We start from the raw sequence: 19,322 nt of genomic DNA on the forward strand, positions 1-19,322 counted from the left end.
AAAAAAAAAAAAAATACTGTCTACATGTTAGCCACCTCTTGGTAAAATTTTGTAAGGTATATTCAATAAATAAAGGCATACTTAGCTACAATTTCCCATTTTGCCATGTGTGAAGACTTTAGGGACACCCTGTACACTAGCGTCATTCTAAGAGATCACTAAGTATCAGAGGCTATAACTTCCCAGGCAGAACCAGGTCGGCATGACTCCAAAATCCAATGCTTTCACCACTACACAAGTTAAAAACTTTCCACTTGTTCCAAAAAGTCCCATCTCAAACTTCAAAGAACACCATCTCTAGGAACCTGAATCTTTCCAGCCATGGATAAGGTCTCTGAGGTCTCCATGCTCAGGCCCTCTCCTCACCTCACCCCTACTCATCTTCAGAGTCAAATTCCTTTCACTGATAATTCCGGTTGCATTACATCTCATATCTCTTGATGTCATTACCAGACCTTCTAAGGACACAATCACAGAGATTTTGTACAAAATGAACGACTGGTTCTGAATGGACTAACAAACCAAACCAGCCCTTTGTCCATCTGTTTTTGGGGGCAGAGAGAAGATGTTTCAAAACTTTTCTCTTCTGAGACCTTCTAAGGGATTACAAAATCAAGACAGGGTATAAAGAATACAAAATGCTTTCAAAATACTATCTGTGTTTAGCCAACCTATTTGCTCCTCTGTCAGAATTTTAAGTTATCTATGGCCAGTTCTTCTGAGCTCAAGCCTTCTCCTTGTCCAGGGCAGAACAGCAAAGTCTCTACAACAATATCCTTCCCAGCCAGCAGGGTGGCTCACACCTGTAATCCTAGTACTCTGGGAGGCCAAGGCAGGAGGATCACTTGAGCTCCAGAGTTCAAGACCAGCCTGAGCAAGAGTGGGACCCTGTCTCGACTAAAAATACAAAAAATTAGTTGGGCATTGTGCCTCTCGCCAGTAGTCCCAGCTACTCAGGAGGCTAAGGCAAGAGGAATCGCTTGAGTCCAGGAGGTTGCTGTGAACTAGGCTGACACCATGGCACTCTAGCCTGGGCAACAGAACAAGACTCAAGTCTCAAAAAAGAAAAAAAGAAAACACAAGATCCTTCCCTAGCACCTCCATCCCAGTTATCTGAGATGAACTTTTTAAAAAGAGGCCAAGGTGTAAATAAATGTTACACAAGGTGATGATGCCAGAGAGACTCTCATCTCCTTGCACAACCAGCCTTTTAAAATTAGTGGTTTAGACGCTAAGGGCGGTTTCTCTCAATAAATTCTCCCAACTGAAACCCCCCTCCCCCACCAGCCCAACATCTAAGAGGGAGAGAGGACAGGTGGATGAAGGATAAGAAAGGCAAGGAAGAAGCTGAAAATGCCTGCGAGGCAGGTACAGGCCCACCGAGCACCGCTACCCCGCCCCCCACCTCCCCAGCACAGCAGTCTAACACAGCAGACAGCTACATCTGAATCACTTTTGCCTCCATCCCTGGCAACTTTCCCAGCCAGTCTAGAGCTTACTCAAGCACGCGCTGCCCAGAAGTGGAAAAGACCTCCCCTTTAGCCACGGTGCTGCCCACCAGGCACTTCCCCTTCCCAGGGTCGCCGCGGCCCGCCCAGCAGCCCTTTGCTGCCCCAGGTTCTCACCCTCACCCCGGAACCCCCAGACCACCTCTCCCCTAAGGCCCTTTGACTCTGGTTCCCCACACTCCACAAGTTTTCGCCTTCATCTCCTGACCCACCCACCCCGAGCCCCACCGCACCCCTTACCCGCCCCCACGCCTGGCACCGCCCCCGCGCCCCCACCCATTGCGGGCTCTGCCCCTCGGGCCCTACCTGGCGGCGGCTGCCGCTCACCCTCAGCCATCTTGCTCCCGCCAGGAGCCGGCCCGGATGCCTGCAGTCCCCTCTCACTACTCGCCCCCACACCCGCCGGGTCTTCCCCGGCCACACCACAGGCTCCGCGCTTTCCGAAGGAAAATGAGCACCGGCCGGCTATAACCGAAAACCGAGAATTAAAGTCTCCCCAGAGCAGACGGCGGCCATGCCGGTGCGGGGCACTCAGGGAGCATGCCCACCAACGGCCGGCTCGCGGCGACCGCGCTGACCGGGGCGGCGGCCATGTCAGTGCGGGGCACCCGGAGCATGCGCGCCAACGACCGTCCCACCGCCCCGCCGCGGCCGCCATGCTTTTGCGGGGCGTCAAGTGTAGTTGTTGCGCAGCCATGTTTTTGCGGGGCGGTTCCCAGCTGTCATCTTTGTGAGTGACACTGACATTTCCCGGTCAACACGGCTGTGTCTCCCTACTACTTTTAGAGTTACACTCAAAGAGTCCAGACAGACTTGGAGGGGCCCATGCCACCACCTCCAACAGCTTAGACGGCGTTTAGAGGTGGGAGAGACAGCTGGACGGCGACCTCCGTCCTTCCTTCCCCCCAAGACTTCCATGCCTCGCGGGGTCTGGCGGCAGCTCACCCTCCCGCGGCTCCGCCCCCAGGCCCCACCCGCCCGCGGCCCGGCCCAGAGCTCGCAGCTGGACGCCCCGGGCCCGCTACCCGCCGACGCCCCGCCCCGCGAGTCCTCCCCCGCGGGCCAGCAGCCCGCCGCCGGCTGGGCGGGTGGGTGGGCGCGGGGCCGCCTCTACCAGCTGGCGGCAGTGACTCGGCGACCTTGGCCCGGAGGCTGTAGCGGAGATCCACAGACACCCCAACGACCGCGGCGACGAGGACTTTGCCCAACGCGGGAGGCGGAGCGGATTGCGTGTCTGCGGGCGGAGAGCAAAGATGTTAGCCTTCGCCGCCAGGACCCTGGTGAGTGTGGCTGGAGCCCGGGCCAGAGGGCTCTGAACCAGGCGGACGGGCTGCGCAGCTCACCCGTGTTGGAAAACTGGCCAAATAGGCGACTCAGCTGGTAGGGTAGGGTCGGCAGGTGGGCGTCCCGGGGTTGGCAGAGGAGGAGCTGGAGGCGCACGGTCAGAGGGGGGATCGAACCCACGACCTGAGGCGCTCAGATCCAACGGCCCGGAAAAGACAGTGGGGACCCTGGCTTCAGTCAGCACCCCACCCTTAAACTCGGAGCCAAGGCGGGAAGACACCCGGTGTGTCCCAGTTATTCTCTGACCCACACACCCGCCGTGCACTCGGCTGAGCTGTCTCTGCCTGAGCCAGAGCCACTTCTCTGGCCTCTTCAGTTGGTCAACTTCCTTGGGTTTATCAAATGTCCCCTGGGGAATTGTGTGTGGTCAGCAGAACTCACGTGGAGGCATCAAGCTAGTCTACTCTGAAAGGCTTCCGACTAGCAGGAGGCGGCAGATAGCAGGTGGCAGTGACAGGGGAAGCTTCCTTACTCCAGACTGTCCACATCTAGCCCTCAACCCTCTCCACAGGATAGCCTGGAGCAAGCAGTGCTGCCATCCTGGTTCGGGTTTCTTTCCTCTGATCCAAGCACGTCTCTGCCCGAATCTCACTGTCTCACACAGACACTGTGGGGCCACAGGGCTGAGCATACACATCCAGGCTCAGACTTAGGGGCTCTGCTGGATATGTTTCAGCACTCTGAGGCACCACCTCACCTTTGCCACTGCCACCTGAACTATTATGTCCTACCCCACAGCCTCTAGGTCAACCTCCAGGACCAGACTGGCCTGGTTACTTCATTGCTGGGAAGACTGAGGCAAGGAGGGACTGGGCTAGAGTCTCCTGGATCTGCTGATTCAAGTCTAGTCCTCAAACCAGCATCTTTTGGTTTATTTTTTGTTTCTTGCTTTGGTTTGCTTTGAGATAGTCTCACTCGGCTCGGCGCCTATAGCTCAACCGGCTAAGGCGCCAGCCATGTTCACCTAAGGTGGTGGGTTCAAATCCCCAGCCTGGACCCACCAAACAACAATGACGGCTGCAACGAAAAAAAGCCGGGCGTTGTGGCGGGCGCCTGTGGTCCCAGCTACTTGGGAGGCGGAGGCAGGAGACTCGCTTGAGCCCAGGAGTTGGAGGTTGCTGTGAGCTGTAATGCCAGGGCACTCTACCCAGGGGGACAGCTTGAGGCTCTGTCTCAAAAAAAAAAAAAGAGATAGTCTCACTCTGTTGGCTAGGCTGGAGTACAGCAGCATGATCATAGGTCCCTATAGCCTCAAACTTCTAGGCTCAAGCAGTCCTCCTGCCCTAGCATCCCCAAATGCTGGGATCATAGGTATAGACACTGTATCTGGCCATTTGGTTTATTTTTCATACCAAAAGTCCTCCATTCTTGGACCCCAGCTGAATGAGCCACTGCTTAGAGAAGGCAGGCTTCAGTAGAGGGGTGACCCAGAAGGGCCCCAAGACTCCAAGAGAGAAACAGGAAATGGGCTGGGCTCTTAGCCTCCCTATCCACTGATGACCCTTTCCTGATGCCTTTGTACCAACCCTGATTTCAGGACTGATTTCAGGGCTGTGGTATAACCCTCCAGATGAGTTTTTTCTCATCTGAAAGTTCCACACAGTCTGGGCGTGGTGGCTCACACCTATAATCCTATCACTCTGGGAGGCCAAGGCCGGTGGATTGCCTGAGCTCATGGGTTCGAGCCCAGATAAGCAAGAGCAAGACCCCGCCTCTAAAAATAGCCAGACATAGTAAGTGCCTGTAGTCCCAGCTACTTGGGAGGCTGAGGCAAGAGAATCGCCTGGGCCCAAGAGTTTGAGGTTGCTGTGAGCTATGACTCCATGGGACTCTACTCAGGTCGGCAAAGTGAGGCTCTGTCTCAAAAAAAAAAAAAAAAAGATCTACAAAGATTCTGACAGGTGGATTTCTTAATACCTCTTGGCCTGCCTCCCTGGCAGTGAGCCCATCCAGAGGAGAAAAGAAAGTGCCTTCCGGGTTTTTTCCTGCTGCTATGCCCACCACCAGTCTCCTCACCTGCTCCTCGTTGCTCTTCTTCTGGAAGCTTGGGAGGGTGGAGCAGCTTCTGGAGTCAGGAAGCTTCCCCTGTCACTGCCACAACCCCAGATGCCACCATCATCTCTGCCTTCCTGCCTCCCCCTGAACCTTGGCTCTTGTCTTCTCTTTCCAGCCCAGGCAAGTGGCTGCCTCTTGCTAGGTTCTGCTCACCCACTGAGTAGCACAGTTAGGCTTAGAGATCCAGCCAAGGCAGACAGACAGGGCTCAGGACCTCAGTCCTGCCATGGAGGAGGACGGGCAGCAGAGAGAGAAGGTATGGACCGGAACGGAGCTTCTGCCGCTTGCCTGCCTGCCGCGCAGCAGCCTGGACCCCCTGTCTCTCTTTCTGCCCACCTCCAAAGTCCGCCAGACTATTTTCCTCTACTGCCTTTCACCCTCCAGGCCGGACCACTCAGCTCTCTCTTGCTACAGCTCTGTCCTCACTATCACTGCCCCCACAAAGGGCAGAGAAAGCCAGAGGCCTCATTGTCTGGCTCTCTCTGATCTCCTTCTTTCCTGTTTCTCAACCTGGAAAGGGTGGGAGAAAAGGAGGTGGGCCCTTCTTTCCAGGATGAGAAAGGCGGGGCCTGAGCATCTAGACAGGTGGGAGGTGTTCTCACCTCTGCTACCCCAAAGGTGCCATTCATCCTGACTCAGTTCCCCTGAACTCTCTGAAGACCAATGGCCACACCCCACCTTCCCCCACCCCTACCAGAGTCTCTAGGCTCCTGAGAGGTGGGGACATCTACAGCTTAAGGGCTGGGAGGCCAGGGAAGGCTCCACCCAGGAGGCCATCTCTGACCCCAGAGACAGGCACATAAGTGCCCAGAGTGGAGACTTTAGGGTTCTGGGGCTCCCAGAGCTGGTGAGAGAATGAGCAGGGTGTTCTGCTGCCTGCAGGTGAAGCCCATGGGCTTCCTCAAGCCCTCCTCCTTGATGAAGACACCTGGCCGCTTCAAGGCACACCAGGATGCGCTGCCGCGGCTGCCCATACCTCCTCTCCAGCAGTCGCTGGAGCATTACCTCAAGGCACTGCAGCCCATCGTGAGTGAGGAGGAGTGGGCCCAAACCAAGCAGCTGGTAGACGAGTTCCAGGCCTCAGGAGGCGTGGGAGAACGCCTGCAGAAGGGGCTGCAGCGCAGGGCCAGGAAGACAGAGAACTGGGTGAGTGTGATTTGGCACTCCACACTGTGGCCGTTTGGCCACTGTGCACATGCAGAATTTTCCAGTGCCAGCTGCTCTGGCACATTCATTCATTTGCTCCACCAAATTTCTTGAACACTTACTCTGTACCTGGCACTTGGCAGAGCACTGAGGGAACAAGAACAGTCTCTGACCTCTTGGAGCTCCCCCATTGTGGGGGAGAGGAGGTGATGGGCAAGATGCAAGTCAACAAATAAGGTCCTTTCAGACAGTAAAGTTCTATGGAGATAAAAAGGGTGCAGAAGAAGGCTAGGGATGGCAGTGTCATCATGCTGGGTATCAGGAAAGGGGATGGGATGGGCCTGAGACCTGAGGGTCTCAGACAAACAGCTGACAGCATGGGCAAAAATGGCAACAACCTGCATGTGCCAGACCAGAGGCCAGAGGGAGGATGGAGGCAGGGACAACCCGTAGAACGATCTTGGACTTGAGCTCAGTAAGACAGCTTCAGGCAGGGAGTTCTGTCCTTCCGTGACAGATTGCCCTCATTCTGTGTCCGATCTGGTACACAGTAGTGTTCAGTTTGCACAATGTGTTTACACTGTATGCCTGTCTGTGTGCATCTCATACTTCTACATGAAGATAAAAAAGAGGTCCCGGCTGCTGGGGTGGAGCAAGAGTGGGAGACAAAGGCGAGGGGAGGCTGGTGCCATTGCCTGGAGGAATATATGGCAGCCTGGACCTGGCACTGCCAGGGCAAGGGGGAAAGTCATTAAGCCCAGGAGTGTTTCAGAGGCAGTGCCAGTGGCACTTGCTGATGGAGAGGATGGATACAGTCTCGATATAAAACAGCAGTAGAATGCCTGAGGAAGAAGCTGACTTGTGGGAGAGAGCTAGGTTTGGCCCTGTGAATACATGATATAGGAGGTGCCCTGGGGTGGGCAGGTGAAGCTCTGAGCCTGGGGCTTGGTGGTCAGTGGGAGGCTGCATACAGGATAGGGAGGCATTGGCTGGTGGCATTTAATGAGCCTTAGCAGGTCAGGGCCTTGGACTCTGAAATTAGAATGCTCTCCCTTCAAGGAAGCTAGAGAGTCTGGGGTCAGAGACTCCTTCAAACAGAAGCTTGTGGCTAAGGGGGCTCCCACTTCACTCAAAGAGCCCCTGAAGGGGCTTTGCTACCACCTGGCAGATTCTCACTGGGGGAATGCCCATACTTGGAGGACCAAGCTCTCCCCTTGTCTCCCAAGCTCTGGCCAGAGGCTCAGGGATCCCTAGTGAAGTATGAGCCCCTAGCTATGTCCCCAAGAGGAGGGAACTCCCGTCTGCTCCTCTCTGATCTACAGATCAGGAAACAGAGACTCAGAGAGGTCCCTCTCAGGGAGACCTCCCTTTCTTGTGCTACACAGGAAGGTCTTGCTGACTCAGGAGCCCAATCCTTTGGGGCCACAGGTCACCTGTTGTACAGCCTGAGACAAGTTGCCTGCCCCTTCCTTTGCCAAGGGCCCAAGGCTAGTGGCCCAGTGCCACAGAACACTCTGCAGAGTAAAGATCTGCATCCTGCTACTGTTGCAGAGGCATGAGGAAACCCAGTAAAGACCCAGGTCTCTGGGGCTTGAAGGACCTGCCATAGAAAGGTGTACTAGGTGTTTTCTGGGGGACAGGGCATTGCAGTCAGCACAGAAGGCTCAAGGATGACAGTCGCTGGGGTGCAGCCCCCAGACAGGAGCATTTAATACCATGCCCATGGCTAGACCCCCAGAGAGACCCATATTCCGGGGCAAAGGACAGACATCCAGGGTGTGTCACCAACATCTCATCATGATTTACCCTCACAGTGAGCTTTCCCTCAAGATTGCCCTGACCTTGAGATCCAAGTCGGTGTCCCCTATCTGACACCAAAAACACTGAGGTCACAGAGTCCCTCAGATCGCTCTGACACCCTAGTCTCTTGCCTCCTTGGAGAATTCTCAGCTAATGACAGCCAAAAACTCACTTACTGGATTTCCCTTTGATATAGCTCTCCTTTTTTCCTTTCTGTCTATTCAGGCATACATTTTTATTTATAAATACCTTGTAATTATTGACAGAAAACTTAAAAGAGAAAGAAATCATTCACCTTGCTGCCCCTTCCAGATTTCCTTCCACTCCTTGCTCTCAGTGGCATTTTCTCAGAGGTGTTGGTCAATGTCTCTTGCTGACACTGATCAGTCAGGCTGAGGCTAAGATACTGATAGGATAGGTGGGGGGAGAGGACAGTGTTCTGGATCTAAGCTCTCACTTTAAGAATATAGAGGGGGCAGAAGACATGGGGCGCAGCTGGGTTCCCTGGTCCTTGAGAGGAAGGGGCCCAGTCCCACCTCCACTCCTGACAGGCTCTGCTTCTTCCCCTAGCTGTCTGAGTGGTGGCTCAAGACAGCCTACCTCCAGTTCCGCCAGCCTGTGGTCATCTACTCCAGCCCAGGGGTAATGTTGCCCAAGCAGGATTTTGTGGATCTGCAGGGTCAACTCCGGTAAGTGGCTGGGGCTGGGCAACCCAGAGGTAGCCAAGGGCAGGGTTCTGAGTATTTCCAAGGCCCTTAAGTCCACTTCTCCCCAGAGATTGGAGGGGTCCCAGTGCCCTTGATGTCTCATCCCCACAAACAACCTTATAAAGTATCATCTCTATTTTACAGATAGGGAAACTGAGGCTCAGAGCAGTGGAGGGAGTTGCCCAAGATCACCATTCAGGATTGGCTGATCCTGGCTAGGAAGCAGGGTCTTTCCAGCTCCAAAGCTTACTGTTATCCATCAGACAGACTGCAGACCCTTCCCTCACCCAAACCTGAGGCTTTGGCTTGGCGCCTATGGCTCAAGTGGCTAAGGCACCAGCCACATACATACACATAAAGTGGCGGGTTCGAATCCAGCCCGGGCTTGCCAAACAACAATGCAGGCTGCAACCAAAAAAAATAGCTGGGCATTGTGACGGGTGCCTGTGGTCCCAGCTACTTGGGAGGCTAAGGCAGTAGACTCACTTGAGCCTAGGAGTTGGAGGTTGCTGTGAGCTGTGATGCCACAGCACTCTACGCAGGGGGACAGCTTGAAGCTCTGTCTCAAAAAAAAAAAAAAAAAACCTGAGGCTTCCCCATCACCTCAATTTTGGCACTGCTCCTTGCCACTCTGCTCAGCTTGCCACAAGGTGACCTTTGTACACAGTTCCTTTTTCCACATTCGGTCATGTAACCTGCCGTGGCCTCTATTCCAGTCTTACCAGAGATAAAAATACCAGTGACAGGGAGCTCCTGCCCAAGGAGCAGCCACTTGCTGCCACTACCTGCTTCTCTTAAAGGGACCAGGACACCCTGGGAAGGGCTGGGATTCTGGGCTAGAAACTCAAGCCAGTGGTGCCCATGCTGGGGTTCAGGTTGGGACTGGTTCATGTGGCAAATGCCCTCTTTATAAGCTCAGACAGTCCAGGGAGGAAGAGCAGGTTGAGGGAGGTGGCCTGGGGACACCTCAAGCCACTGCCTCACCTTCATTACCCCCAGGGTCCCTTGTCCCTTCATAACTGATGCTTCAGAGCAGAGTGACGCCCCCTCCAGACTCCAAGCTGTGGCTCAGGAACTCAGGCCCTTTGCAAGTGGAACCAGCCACATACACACTGCTGTGGACTCGCACCTATGTCCTGTCTGGCCCTTGGTCTGGCATCCAGCATTTCCCTGAGTCCTCCTGACAGCCTCCCTCTAGAGATTATGGGGAAGCTGGCACAGAAAGCCAACCTGGTCTCCCAGCCCCTCCCTAGAGCAGCAAGGATAATCTGTGAGCAGTGGAGAAGGACTAGGACTAGACCTGCCCCTCACACAACAGGTGTCCCTGGCCCAGGGGTCCCCTCAGGGTGTATACACAGTTTATAATCTCTAATTGATCTTTTCAGATTTGCTGCCAAACTCATTGAGGGAGTGTTGGATTTCAAGGTCATGATTGACAAGTGAGCAGCCCCACCCCACCCCACCCCTGCCCAGGCCTGCCTAATTACCACAGCCACCCTGACCCCAAGCCCTGTCTGAGCTGTCACTTTCACTTCCTGTTTGCCCAGCCTCTGTTTGTCATTTGGGAGACCAAGTGCTGGAGATTGTTCTCTGCTCTGGCTGCTGGGACCTTCTGATAATCCTGTCCCATCCCATCCAAAGTAGATACTGTGGCCAGGCATGGTGGCTTATGTCTGTACACTGTGGGAGGCCAAGGCAGGAGCAGTGCTTGAGTCCAGGAGTTTGAGACCAGCCTGGACAACCATAGCAAGACCCCATCACTAAAAAAAAAAAAAAAAAATTAGCCAGTTGTGGTGGCTCACACCTGTAGTCCAAGCTAGTTGGGACAAGCTGAGGCAGGATAATCCTGTAAGCCCAGAAGTTTGAGGCTGCAGTGAGCTATGATTGCACCACTGTACTGCAGCCTGGGTGACAAAGAGGATCCAGGAGGTTGACTCACTGATCCTCCCCAGCTTAGTGGGGATAAGGAAGGAGAAGGTGGCTTCCAGGCAGGGCTCATCCAGCCTTGCTGTGCCCCCTGCTCATGTTGAGGGGATAGTAGGGGGTCCCCACTTGGTCTGGCCTTGCTCCCACCAGAGGCTTGCAAGTCTCTGCATGCCCTGCCCTCCTCCCCACTTATGTGCTCAGCAGCCCTCACTGTCCCTCTGTCCCCACAGTGAGACTCTGCCTGTGGAGTACCTGGGGGGGAAGCCCCTCTGCATGAACCAGTACTATCAGATCCTGTCCTCTTGCCGCATCCCAGGCCCTAAGCAGGATTCTGTCAGCAACTTCAGCAAGATGAAGAAACCACCCTCACATATCACCGTGGTGCACAACTACCAGGTGGGTGGCCCCTGCTCATGGCTGCAAACCCCCACCCTGCTGCCAAGAAGGAAGGGGCAGGCTGGACACCACCACCACACATGCCTTTGTGCCCCAGGAATGCCCAGTAAAGAGGCCAGGAGAGGCAGCAGCCTGCCCAGCACAGGAGGGTAATCCAACACCTCCTCCTCCCTGTCTCAACCTTGGCCTGACACCATACTCTCAGCTGGGCTTGGGTCAGCAATGAGGGGCCAGGGTGTGGGGAGGCTGCTCTTGATCTGAGACCTCACCTAGCCCCCTTCTCTCCACTTGCTGTGCCCCAACAGTTTTTTGAGTTGGACGTGTACCACAGCGATGGGACACCCCTCACCTCCGACCAGATTTTCGTGCAGCTGGAGAAGATCTGGAATTCGTCATTGCAGACCAACAAGGAGCCCGTGGGCATCCTCACCTCCAACCACCGTAACTCCTGGGCCAAGGCATATAACACCCTCATCAAAGGTGCTTCCTAGCAGGGTCCTGTGCTTCGGTCTCTTCCCAGGCCTAGGCAGCCATGTGTCCCTGGAGCCTCTCAGCTTGGAGAGGTGTTAGCCATCTTGTTTTGTGGTTGAGGAGCCACGGCCCAGTTTGATTAGGATAGTTTCTCTCTGTTAAGTAGTAAGTTGGGCTTAGATTCCAAGTTCTCTAGCTAAGGAGTCTCCACACTCCTCCTTCTCTGTGAGTGTCCCAGACCCCTAAAGCCTGTATTGGTTGGGCATTGTCCCTAGAGTCGGCGCCAGATCCCTGTGTAACCCCTGGCTTCCAATTCTCCATGTCTAAAGTGGTTCAGGTGTTGGGACCACTGTGAGGCTGCAGGGCACCATTAGGTCCTAAGCTCTAAACCCAGGCCCAGCACTCAGTGAATGCCCTGGAGGCCTCCTGAGGTAGGGAGCTCTCCATCTTCAGAGGGACACAGATAGGCCAGAAGAGCCTAAGGCAGGAAGCCACAGAAAGGTGACCACCTCCCCCAGGCCCTGAGACTCACCCCCATCTTGCACCCTGCCCCATACCCTCATTCCACCTGAAGACAAGGTGAACCGAGAGTCAGTGAGCTCCATCCAGAAAAGCATCTTCACCGTGTGCCTGGATGCACCCATGCCCAGAGTGTCTGAGGACGTGTACCGCAGCCACGTGGCTGGCCAGATGCTGCATGGGGGTGGCAGCAAGCTCAACAGTGGCAACCGCTGGTTCGACAAGACGCTGCAGGTGAGGACCCAGCAGCACTGAGACTCCCACCCCAGACATACACCTAAACATGGTCCTTTGTAGCCTTAGGACTTCCTGCCCTTCTGGGGCCAGCGTCCCTGGCCTCCCAGGTTATGAAGCAGGAGGGAAGCCAGTAGGCTGGACGCTGCTGTAATTATCAGGCACCCAGCCTGAGCCTGTCATTACCACCCTGCCCAGTGTCCTGGAAACTGCCATTACCCCCAACACACTTCCTTAGTGCATCATAGAAAGCCCAAGATCCAGGGTCAGGCAGAGTGATGCAAACTGGCATGACACTCCCTCTCTGTACCTGGGAAATGGGGTGTCATTAGACCTCTCCAGTAGGGTAGTTCCACAGTGTGCACAGCAAGTGATATGCCAGGGGCCAGGGGTCAGCATTAGCTATTATTATTATTATTTTTTTTTTTTGTCACCCTTGGTAGAGTGCCGTGGCATCACAGGTCACAGCAACCTCCAGCTCTTGGGCTTACGTGATTCTCTTGCCTCAGCCTTCCTAGTAGCCAGCACTTGCCACAATGCCTGGCTATTTTTTTTTGTTGCAGTTTGGCTGGGGCCAGGTTAGAACCCACTACCCTTGGTATATGGGGCCAGCGCCCTACTCAGTGAGCCACAGGCACCACCCCACATTAGCTATTATTAATCCCAGTAATAAGTTAGCATAACCCACCAAGATGGATTCAGAGAGGCCCTTCCCATGAGACCCAACTAGAGAGTGTCTGGGTCAGGAGCCACCTCCAGGGACCAGTGGCTGACAGAGTCCTCCAATTTCTGCAGTTCATCGTGGGAGAAGATGGCTCCTGTGGGCTCGTGTATGAGCATGCAGCAGCAGAGGGACCCCCCATTGTCAGCCTTGTGGACCATGTGATCGAGTTCACGTGAGTGTTGTTACACCCCGACCCGCCTACCCAGCTCCTGGTGACAGGTGACAGACCTGGCTTGTAGGGGAATGTCACTCTCCTTTGTGCCTAGGAATCTGTTTCTTCAAAGGAAACCAGCAGAAGGCATGGGTTTTAAAGTCAGAGCTGGGTTTGAGTTCTCACTCTGCCACTTCTCAGTTGTGTGACCTCAGACAGGCCCCTTCCCCCCCACTGCCTGTGTGAAAGCTACAGTGAAGGCAGTTTCCAGAAAAGCCAGCCTGAGTCTCCCTCCAGCTGCAGGGAACCCTTCCTCCCCACCCCACTTCCAGCATGGACCCAGGCTCTGGGGACACCACCATGAACCTGAGGCTCTGTGTTCCATGCAGGAAGAAGTCTGAATTCGTGCGGTCTCCCATGGTGCCCCTGCCTATGCCTAAGAAGCTGCGGTTCAACATCACACCCGAGATCAAGAATGACATTGAGAAGGCCAAGCAGAACCTCAGCATGTGAGTGCCCACCCCACTGGCCCGTGCTAGATGGGCAAGGCCAGGCCCCTTGAGCCTGAGAGGCTCCTCTGCCAGATCTGTCACTGTACACAGCTCTGGTCCCAACACTGTGCTCCCAGGCCCTCCTGGGGTTGGTGGGGGTTTCCAGGGGCCTGCATATCACCCACTCCTCCCACACACCAGCATGATCCAGGACCTAGACATCACAGTGATGGTGTTCCACCACTTTGGAAAGGACTTCCCCAAGTCAGAGAAGCTGAGCCCAGATGCCTTCATCCAGATGGCCCTCCAGCTTGCTTACTACAGGTGCACCCCTGCTTGCCTGTGAAGGAGGGATAGGGCCTGGGGGCAAGGCTGGGGACAACTCCAAGGGATGTGCTCAGCCCTGTTCCCTACCCAGGATCTACAGGCAGGCGTGTGCCACGTACGAAAGCGCCTCCCTGCGCATGTTTCACCTGGGCCGCACAGATACCATCCGCTCAGCCTCTGTGGACTCACTGGCCTTTGTCAAGGCCATGGATGACTCTAATGTGACGGTGAGAGATCTGGGGCAAGGGTAGGTAAACTGGACTAGAGCCACTTCCCTACCTGTCCAGTCTATCTATCACCAAGTACCTGTGATGTCCAAGCTTTGTAGTGGGCACTGAGAATCTTTTTTTTTTTTTTTTTGAGGCAGAGCCTCAAGCTGTCACCCTGGGCAGAGTGCTGTGGCATTACAGCTCACAGCAACCTCCAACTCCTGGGCTCAAGCGAGTCTCCTGCCTCCGCCTCCCAAGTAGCTGGGACCACAGGCGCCTGCCACAACGCCCGGCTATTTTTTGGTTGCAGCCGTCATTGTTGTTTGGCGGGCTGGGCTGGGGATTCGAACCCACCACCTTAGGTGTACGTGGCTGGCGCCTTAGCTGGTTGAGCTATAGGCGCTGAGCCAGCACTGAGAATCTTACAGAAGATGGAGCCATGAGTTTAGTTCTGAGCTTCCTGGCAGCCAAAGAGAAAAGGGGGCCAGTCAATTGTTCATCCACTTATTTGTCAGCAGTAAGCATCTGCTCTGTGTCAGGCCCTGCTGAGGACTGAAGAGCTGGTAGTTCTGAGACTTGTTCTTAAGAATCTCAGAATCTCGGTTGGGTGGGGAGTGGGCTCCTACAGTGGATGAGAAACAGGCAACAAACAATGTTTCAGCTCTCTCTGCCCCTGATCTCTCTAGGAGCACCAGAAGGTGGAGCTGCTACGGAAGGCTGTGCAGGCCCATCGAGGCTATACCGATCGAGTGAGTGAGCCCCACCTATACCCACTCACTTGTCCCACCTATCCACCCATTTGCCTATTTTTCCCTGCAGCACCCTTATTTAGGGCCACCCCTCCCTGCCCTGAAGCACCTGGAGCCAGGGTGAATGTCCCCATTTTAAAGTTGGAGAAACTAAGGTTACCCAGTAACCTTACCTGGGTTACCTGGGTAACCTACTGTTACCCAGTAACAGCCCCATGCTGGGTTCCAAGGTTTGCCCAGGCTCTAGCTCTTGGGTCATGTGCCACCTGATGCTGAGTCAAGGAGCTGGTGGTCTAGGTGCCCACCTTGGCCCTGTCTCTGAGCACCGGTGTGCCCCAGGCCCATACATGCATATGCCCATTTAAACCTGCTGCTGCCCTGCACAGGGAATTCAGGACTGTCCCCATTGTGCAGGTGAAAACACTGAGGCTCCGAAATGTAAGCAACCTACCAAGGTCCCACTGCAGGGATAGGGCTAAGCTAATCCTGTACTGTCCAGCCTTCCTAGGCAGGTCTCTGCCCCTCCCTGGCCCTCAGTTTCCCCATCTGTGAGCAAGGGTTCTCTCACCTGGATACTCCAATCTCATGATTCCAAAGGACCAGTGATTGTCCCTTGGAACCATGAGGGGCAGTACTGCCACAGGCTGAGGAGGGCAGGGCTGTCCTGCAGGCCAACAGCCCTACTCCTGACAGCCTCCTGCCCCCATAGGCCATCCGTGGGGAGGCCTTTGACCGGCACCTGCTGGGCCTAAAGATGCAGGCCATTGAGGACCTAGTGAGCATGCCCGACATCTTCATGGACACCTCCTACGCCATCGCCATGCACTTCCACCTCTCCACCAGCCAGGTGGGCCACTGCCCCAGGTGCCCAGGAGAAGCTGTGTGGAGAACCCTCCGGCAGCTGGATCTTGGGGAATGATGTGGCCCACACAGGCCACCAAGAGCTCACTGCCAAAGCAGCTGAATTACAGAGGAGGAGCTGGGAGGAGAGAGGGCCCAGGAATCTGAGAAGGCATCTGGGCCCCCCATGGGAGATTTGGCTTCTCTCAGTCACTGGTCAGATATAAACAAACATCTGATCTGTGCCAGCCTGTGCTGGGATAGAGCAAGGGACAGACCACAGTCCCTGCTCCAAGGGGTTTGCAGTCTGGGCAGGAAGTGAAATGGAGATTGCCCCCTGGGAAGTGCTGTAGGGTCCCAAGGAGGGAACAGCTAGAGCCCTTATCCCCAGGGAATGTCAGAGAAGGCTCCATAGAGGTGACAACAGAACTGCACCCTGAAGGATAAGAAGGACTTAACCTATCTGTTAGAGTGGGGGAAGGGGTGTCTCAGGCAGAGCATAGTGAGAATTGAGACATGGAAGGGCACAGTGGTGCCACCACAGGGCAGAGATGAGAGCTTTAGTCCTGCCACCCCCAGGTACCTGCCAAGACAGACTGCGTCATGTTCTTTGGGCCTGTGGTCCCTGATGGCTACGGCGTCTGCTATAACCCCATGGAGGCCCACATCAACTTCTCCCTCTCCGCCTACAACAGCTGTGCAGAGACCAATGCTGCCCGCCTGGCACACTACCTGGAGAAGGCGCTGCTGGACATGCGTGCCCTGTTGCACAGCCACCCTCGGGCCAAACTCTGAGTCCCCCAGACACAGGCCTACCAATGCCACAGCCAAGCCCACCTTGGGATAACCAGGGCTCAGCCCCTTTGTTCTCTTATCCCCATTCCCCCAGATGTGACTGAGCCAGGGCTAGCATCCTTTAGTGGGGCCTGTAGGCCCAAGCGAAGTGCCTTCCATGGGTTGTCCCCAGCACCTGCTGCATCATAAGTCCCTGGGCAGAGTAAGAGGCTAAGAGGGGCACAGCCCCAGGCTCTGCATGTCATCCACTGATACCTCCTCTTGGGAAGGGAACCAGTCTAGTCCATTTTGGCCAGAGCAGGAGATTGACGAGCTCCTTTTCTGAGGCCACATGCGTCTTCTCCAGACCAGGGTAAGGATTATCTGAGGCCGAGGAGCTCTGGGCCTCCCTGAGGACTTGTCCACACCACATCATTGGGTCCTATCCTCTGTGTGGGGGGACCATATTCTTCTGGATGGTGTAGCCATGAGTCTAGTCCTCTTGTTTCCACTCAGATTGGCTCCTGCACCACGGTGGTGGTCATACATTAACATACAGGGTGATTAATAAAGGGATGTGTTGGTGAAGATGTGTTTCAGCTGAGGGGCAGATAGAGTGGGGATAGACGCCTGGCCTTGCCTTCTTCCAGCTTTCCCTGGGCTTGGAAGCTGGTGTCTGAGTAGCCAGTAAGCCCTATGGCTCCCAGAGGAGGAGTCCTCAGGCTTGGGTCACGGAGCCAAGGGTCAGCACCAACCTCGGGGCCCTGGGCCAATGGTGCCAGATGCAGCACTGTGTTCATCACCAGCAACTTACCACCTACTCCTGGCTCATGCCTTCCCAAGTGCCACAGACTGAGGGTAGGGACCACTCTCCCCAGGGGACTATGGATCCCTGTAGGCCCAGGTCTGATGGTCTGGGCAGTGTAGCCACCCCTTACCCATGCCCAGCAGGAGTGATAGTGGAATGAGCGTGCTAAGTCCAGCCCCAGATATTGCCTAGGAAAACACTGCTTGAGGTGGGCTGGGGGGAATGGCCAACTGCTCAGAGCTGTGTACCTGTCCCCAGCCACATGCACATGGTAGAGGCAGAGCATCCTGGCAAAGTCTAGTGCTCTGTAGAGAGAGGAGAATCTGTCTTAGAGGGACACTGGCCCTCAAGAGAGGCACACGTGAAACTCCAAGAGTGGATACCTGGGGTAGGGTGGCAGGGGTATGGTCAGGCAGCCAGGAAGTGCTTCATGGCCTGACTGATCTGCAATAGTTATATGAGGGTGCAGCCTGTGCTTTTTTCTACTTTTTTTTGTTTGTTTTTTTAGATAGTCTCACTTTGTCACCCTTGGTAGAGTGCCATGGTGTCATAGCTCACAGCAACCCCAAACTCTTGGGACTCAAGTGATTCTCCTGACTCAGCCTCCCAAATAGCTGGGCCTATAGGCACTGGCCACAATGCCTGGCTATTTTTAGAGACAAGGGCTCACTCTGGCTTAGGCTGGTCTCAAACCTGTGAGCTCAGGTAATCTACCTGCCGTGACCTCCCAAGTGCTAGGATTACAGGCATGAACCACTGTGCCTGGCCACTTTTTTGCATTTTTAAGATGAAGAAACAAACTTAGGTTAAGGTCACCAAGACACTAAATGGCAGAGCAGACGTTCCCAGCAGTCACACTTGTCTCCTTCAGCCCCTGGTCCACGGAGCACCTGTACCAGGCCCCTTGCCCCAGACCATATCCACTCAGATGTCCTGGGATGGGGGTGAAAAAGGGAGGCCTTGGGTGGACACTGCTCCAATCTCAGGTCCATGAACTGGTGAGGAGGGAGGACAGGGCCACAAGCCTGGAAAGCACAGGAAGGAAACAGCCAATCCTGGATTTTGATCAGGCACTGAGGCTTTTCTGGCCTGGCCAAGTCTCCTCACATCACCTAAAGATGGGCACTGCCGAAAGCCCCAGGAAACAAGAGTAGGAGCCTGGATGATGAGAGTGGGCAGTGCTCCTAGGCAGGAGTGAGCAGGCAGACCCAGAAGAGAACCAGGCTCTGCTCTCCCACCAGAGAGCTTGGGCCTCGGCTGTACTGTGGGGCTCACAGCAGATGCTGAGGGAGTGTGTGTGAGTAATGTGTGCATGTAGGCCAGCCTAGGGCAGCAACAGGGACAGGAGAGGGAGCCCCCTGTCAGGTTCCTGAAACTCATACAAGAACCTTATAGGTCTGAATATAGTTAAGACAGGATTTTTTTCCCCAAAAAAATTATCCTTCAGAAGTGAGGGCAGGCTCCGTGCCTATAGCAGTGTTTATGGCACCAGCCATGTACACTGAGGGTGGCGGGTTCAATCCCGGCCCAGGCCAGCTAAACAACAATGACAACTACAACAAAAAATAGCTAGGCATTGTAGCGGATGCCTGTAGTCCAAGCTACTTGGGAGGATGAGGAGGATGAGGAGAATTGCTCAAGCCCAAGAGCTTGAGGTTGCTGTGAGCTGCGATGCCACAGCACTACTGAGGGCAACATAGTGGGACTCTCTCAATAAAAAAAAGTGAGGGCATCCCTTGACATTTGAGTTCCCACAGGTCTCATATGGAAGCTCCTTCAATTCTTTAGAGCCACAAAGTGTTGTATGCAGAAGACACATTCAGCATCTAAATGCCCATCACTGTTAGATGAATACTTAGAGGACCCCACATGGGAAAAAGGCAAAGAAACACGAGATTTAGTACTTCCTCCTAAGAGTTGTTAAAGCATGGGATGTGGCATGACTACGTGCTTCAGAGGTCTCTGAGGCTAGGCATGGTGGCTCACACCTGTAATCTTAGCTCTCTGGGAGACCAAGGCAGGTGGATCACCTAAGCTCAGGAGTTTGCGACCAGCCCAAGCAAAGCAAGACCCTGTCTCTACCAAAAATAGAAAAATTGGCTCGGCGCCTATAGCTCAACCGGCTAAGGCGCCAGCCACGTAC

General features: G+C 54.8%; 2 protein-coding genes across 7 annotated transcripts in view; one reads left to right on the forward strand and one right to left on the reverse strand.

The window, feature by feature from the left end:
- PTPA (protein phosphatase 2 phosphatase activator) overlaps positions 1-2,704 on the reverse strand; it is a 36,341-nt gene extending 33,637 nt beyond the window's left edge. The window contains exons 1-2 of one of the 3 annotated variants that reach the window (XM_023516219.1): positions 2,648-2,704; positions 1,815-1,973 (exon numbers count right to left, since the gene is read on the reverse strand). In XM_023516219.1, coding sequence (XP_023371987.1) covers positions 1,815-1,845 — 31 coding nt within the window. In that variant the 5' untranslated portion in view covers positions 1,846-1,973; positions 2,648-2,704. Of the gene's footprint in view, positions 1-1,814; positions 2,439-2,647 lie in introns of those variants that run through there. The other 2 variants (XM_023516218.1, XM_012808249.2) reach the window with 2 other exon arrangements.
- On the forward strand, positions 2,513-16,959 carry CRAT (carnitine O-acetyltransferase). 4 transcript variants are annotated; one of them, XM_012808251.2, is made up of 15 exons: positions 2,729-2,788; positions 5,023-5,163; positions 5,790-6,053; positions 8,424-8,542; positions 9,946-9,999; positions 10,717-10,882; positions 11,188-11,362; positions 11,928-12,106; positions 12,902-13,002; positions 13,371-13,490; positions 13,674-13,796; positions 13,891-14,026; positions 14,695-14,757; positions 15,467-15,604; positions 16,177-16,959. In XM_012808251.2, the coding sequence occupies exons 2-15, from the start codon at positions 5,134-5,136 to the stop codon at positions 16,390-16,392; spliced, it is 1,884 nt and encodes a 627-aa protein (XP_012663705.1). In that variant the 5' UTR covers positions 2,729-2,788; positions 5,023-5,133; the 3' UTR covers positions 16,393-16,959. The 4 variants fall into 4 exon arrangements, with proteins under 4 accessions (XP_003794957.1, XP_012663705.1, XP_023371984.1 ...); XM_023516216.1 differs by lacking the exon at positions 2,729-2,788 and adding an exon at positions 2,803-2,888; XM_003794909.3 differs by lacking the exon at positions 5,023-5,163 and having other exon boundaries at positions 2,513-2,788.
- Positions 16,960-19,322: the final 2,363 nt, after the last annotated feature.

This window comes from Otolemur garnettii, unplaced genomic scaffold (genome assembly GCF_000181295.1).
Source record: "Otolemur garnettii isolate 467f Iridium unplaced genomic scaffold, OtoGar3 scaffold00087, whole genome shotgun sequence".
Classification (NCBI taxonomy): domain Eukaryota; kingdom Metazoa; phylum Chordata; class Mammalia; order Primates; family Galagidae; genus Otolemur; species Otolemur garnettii.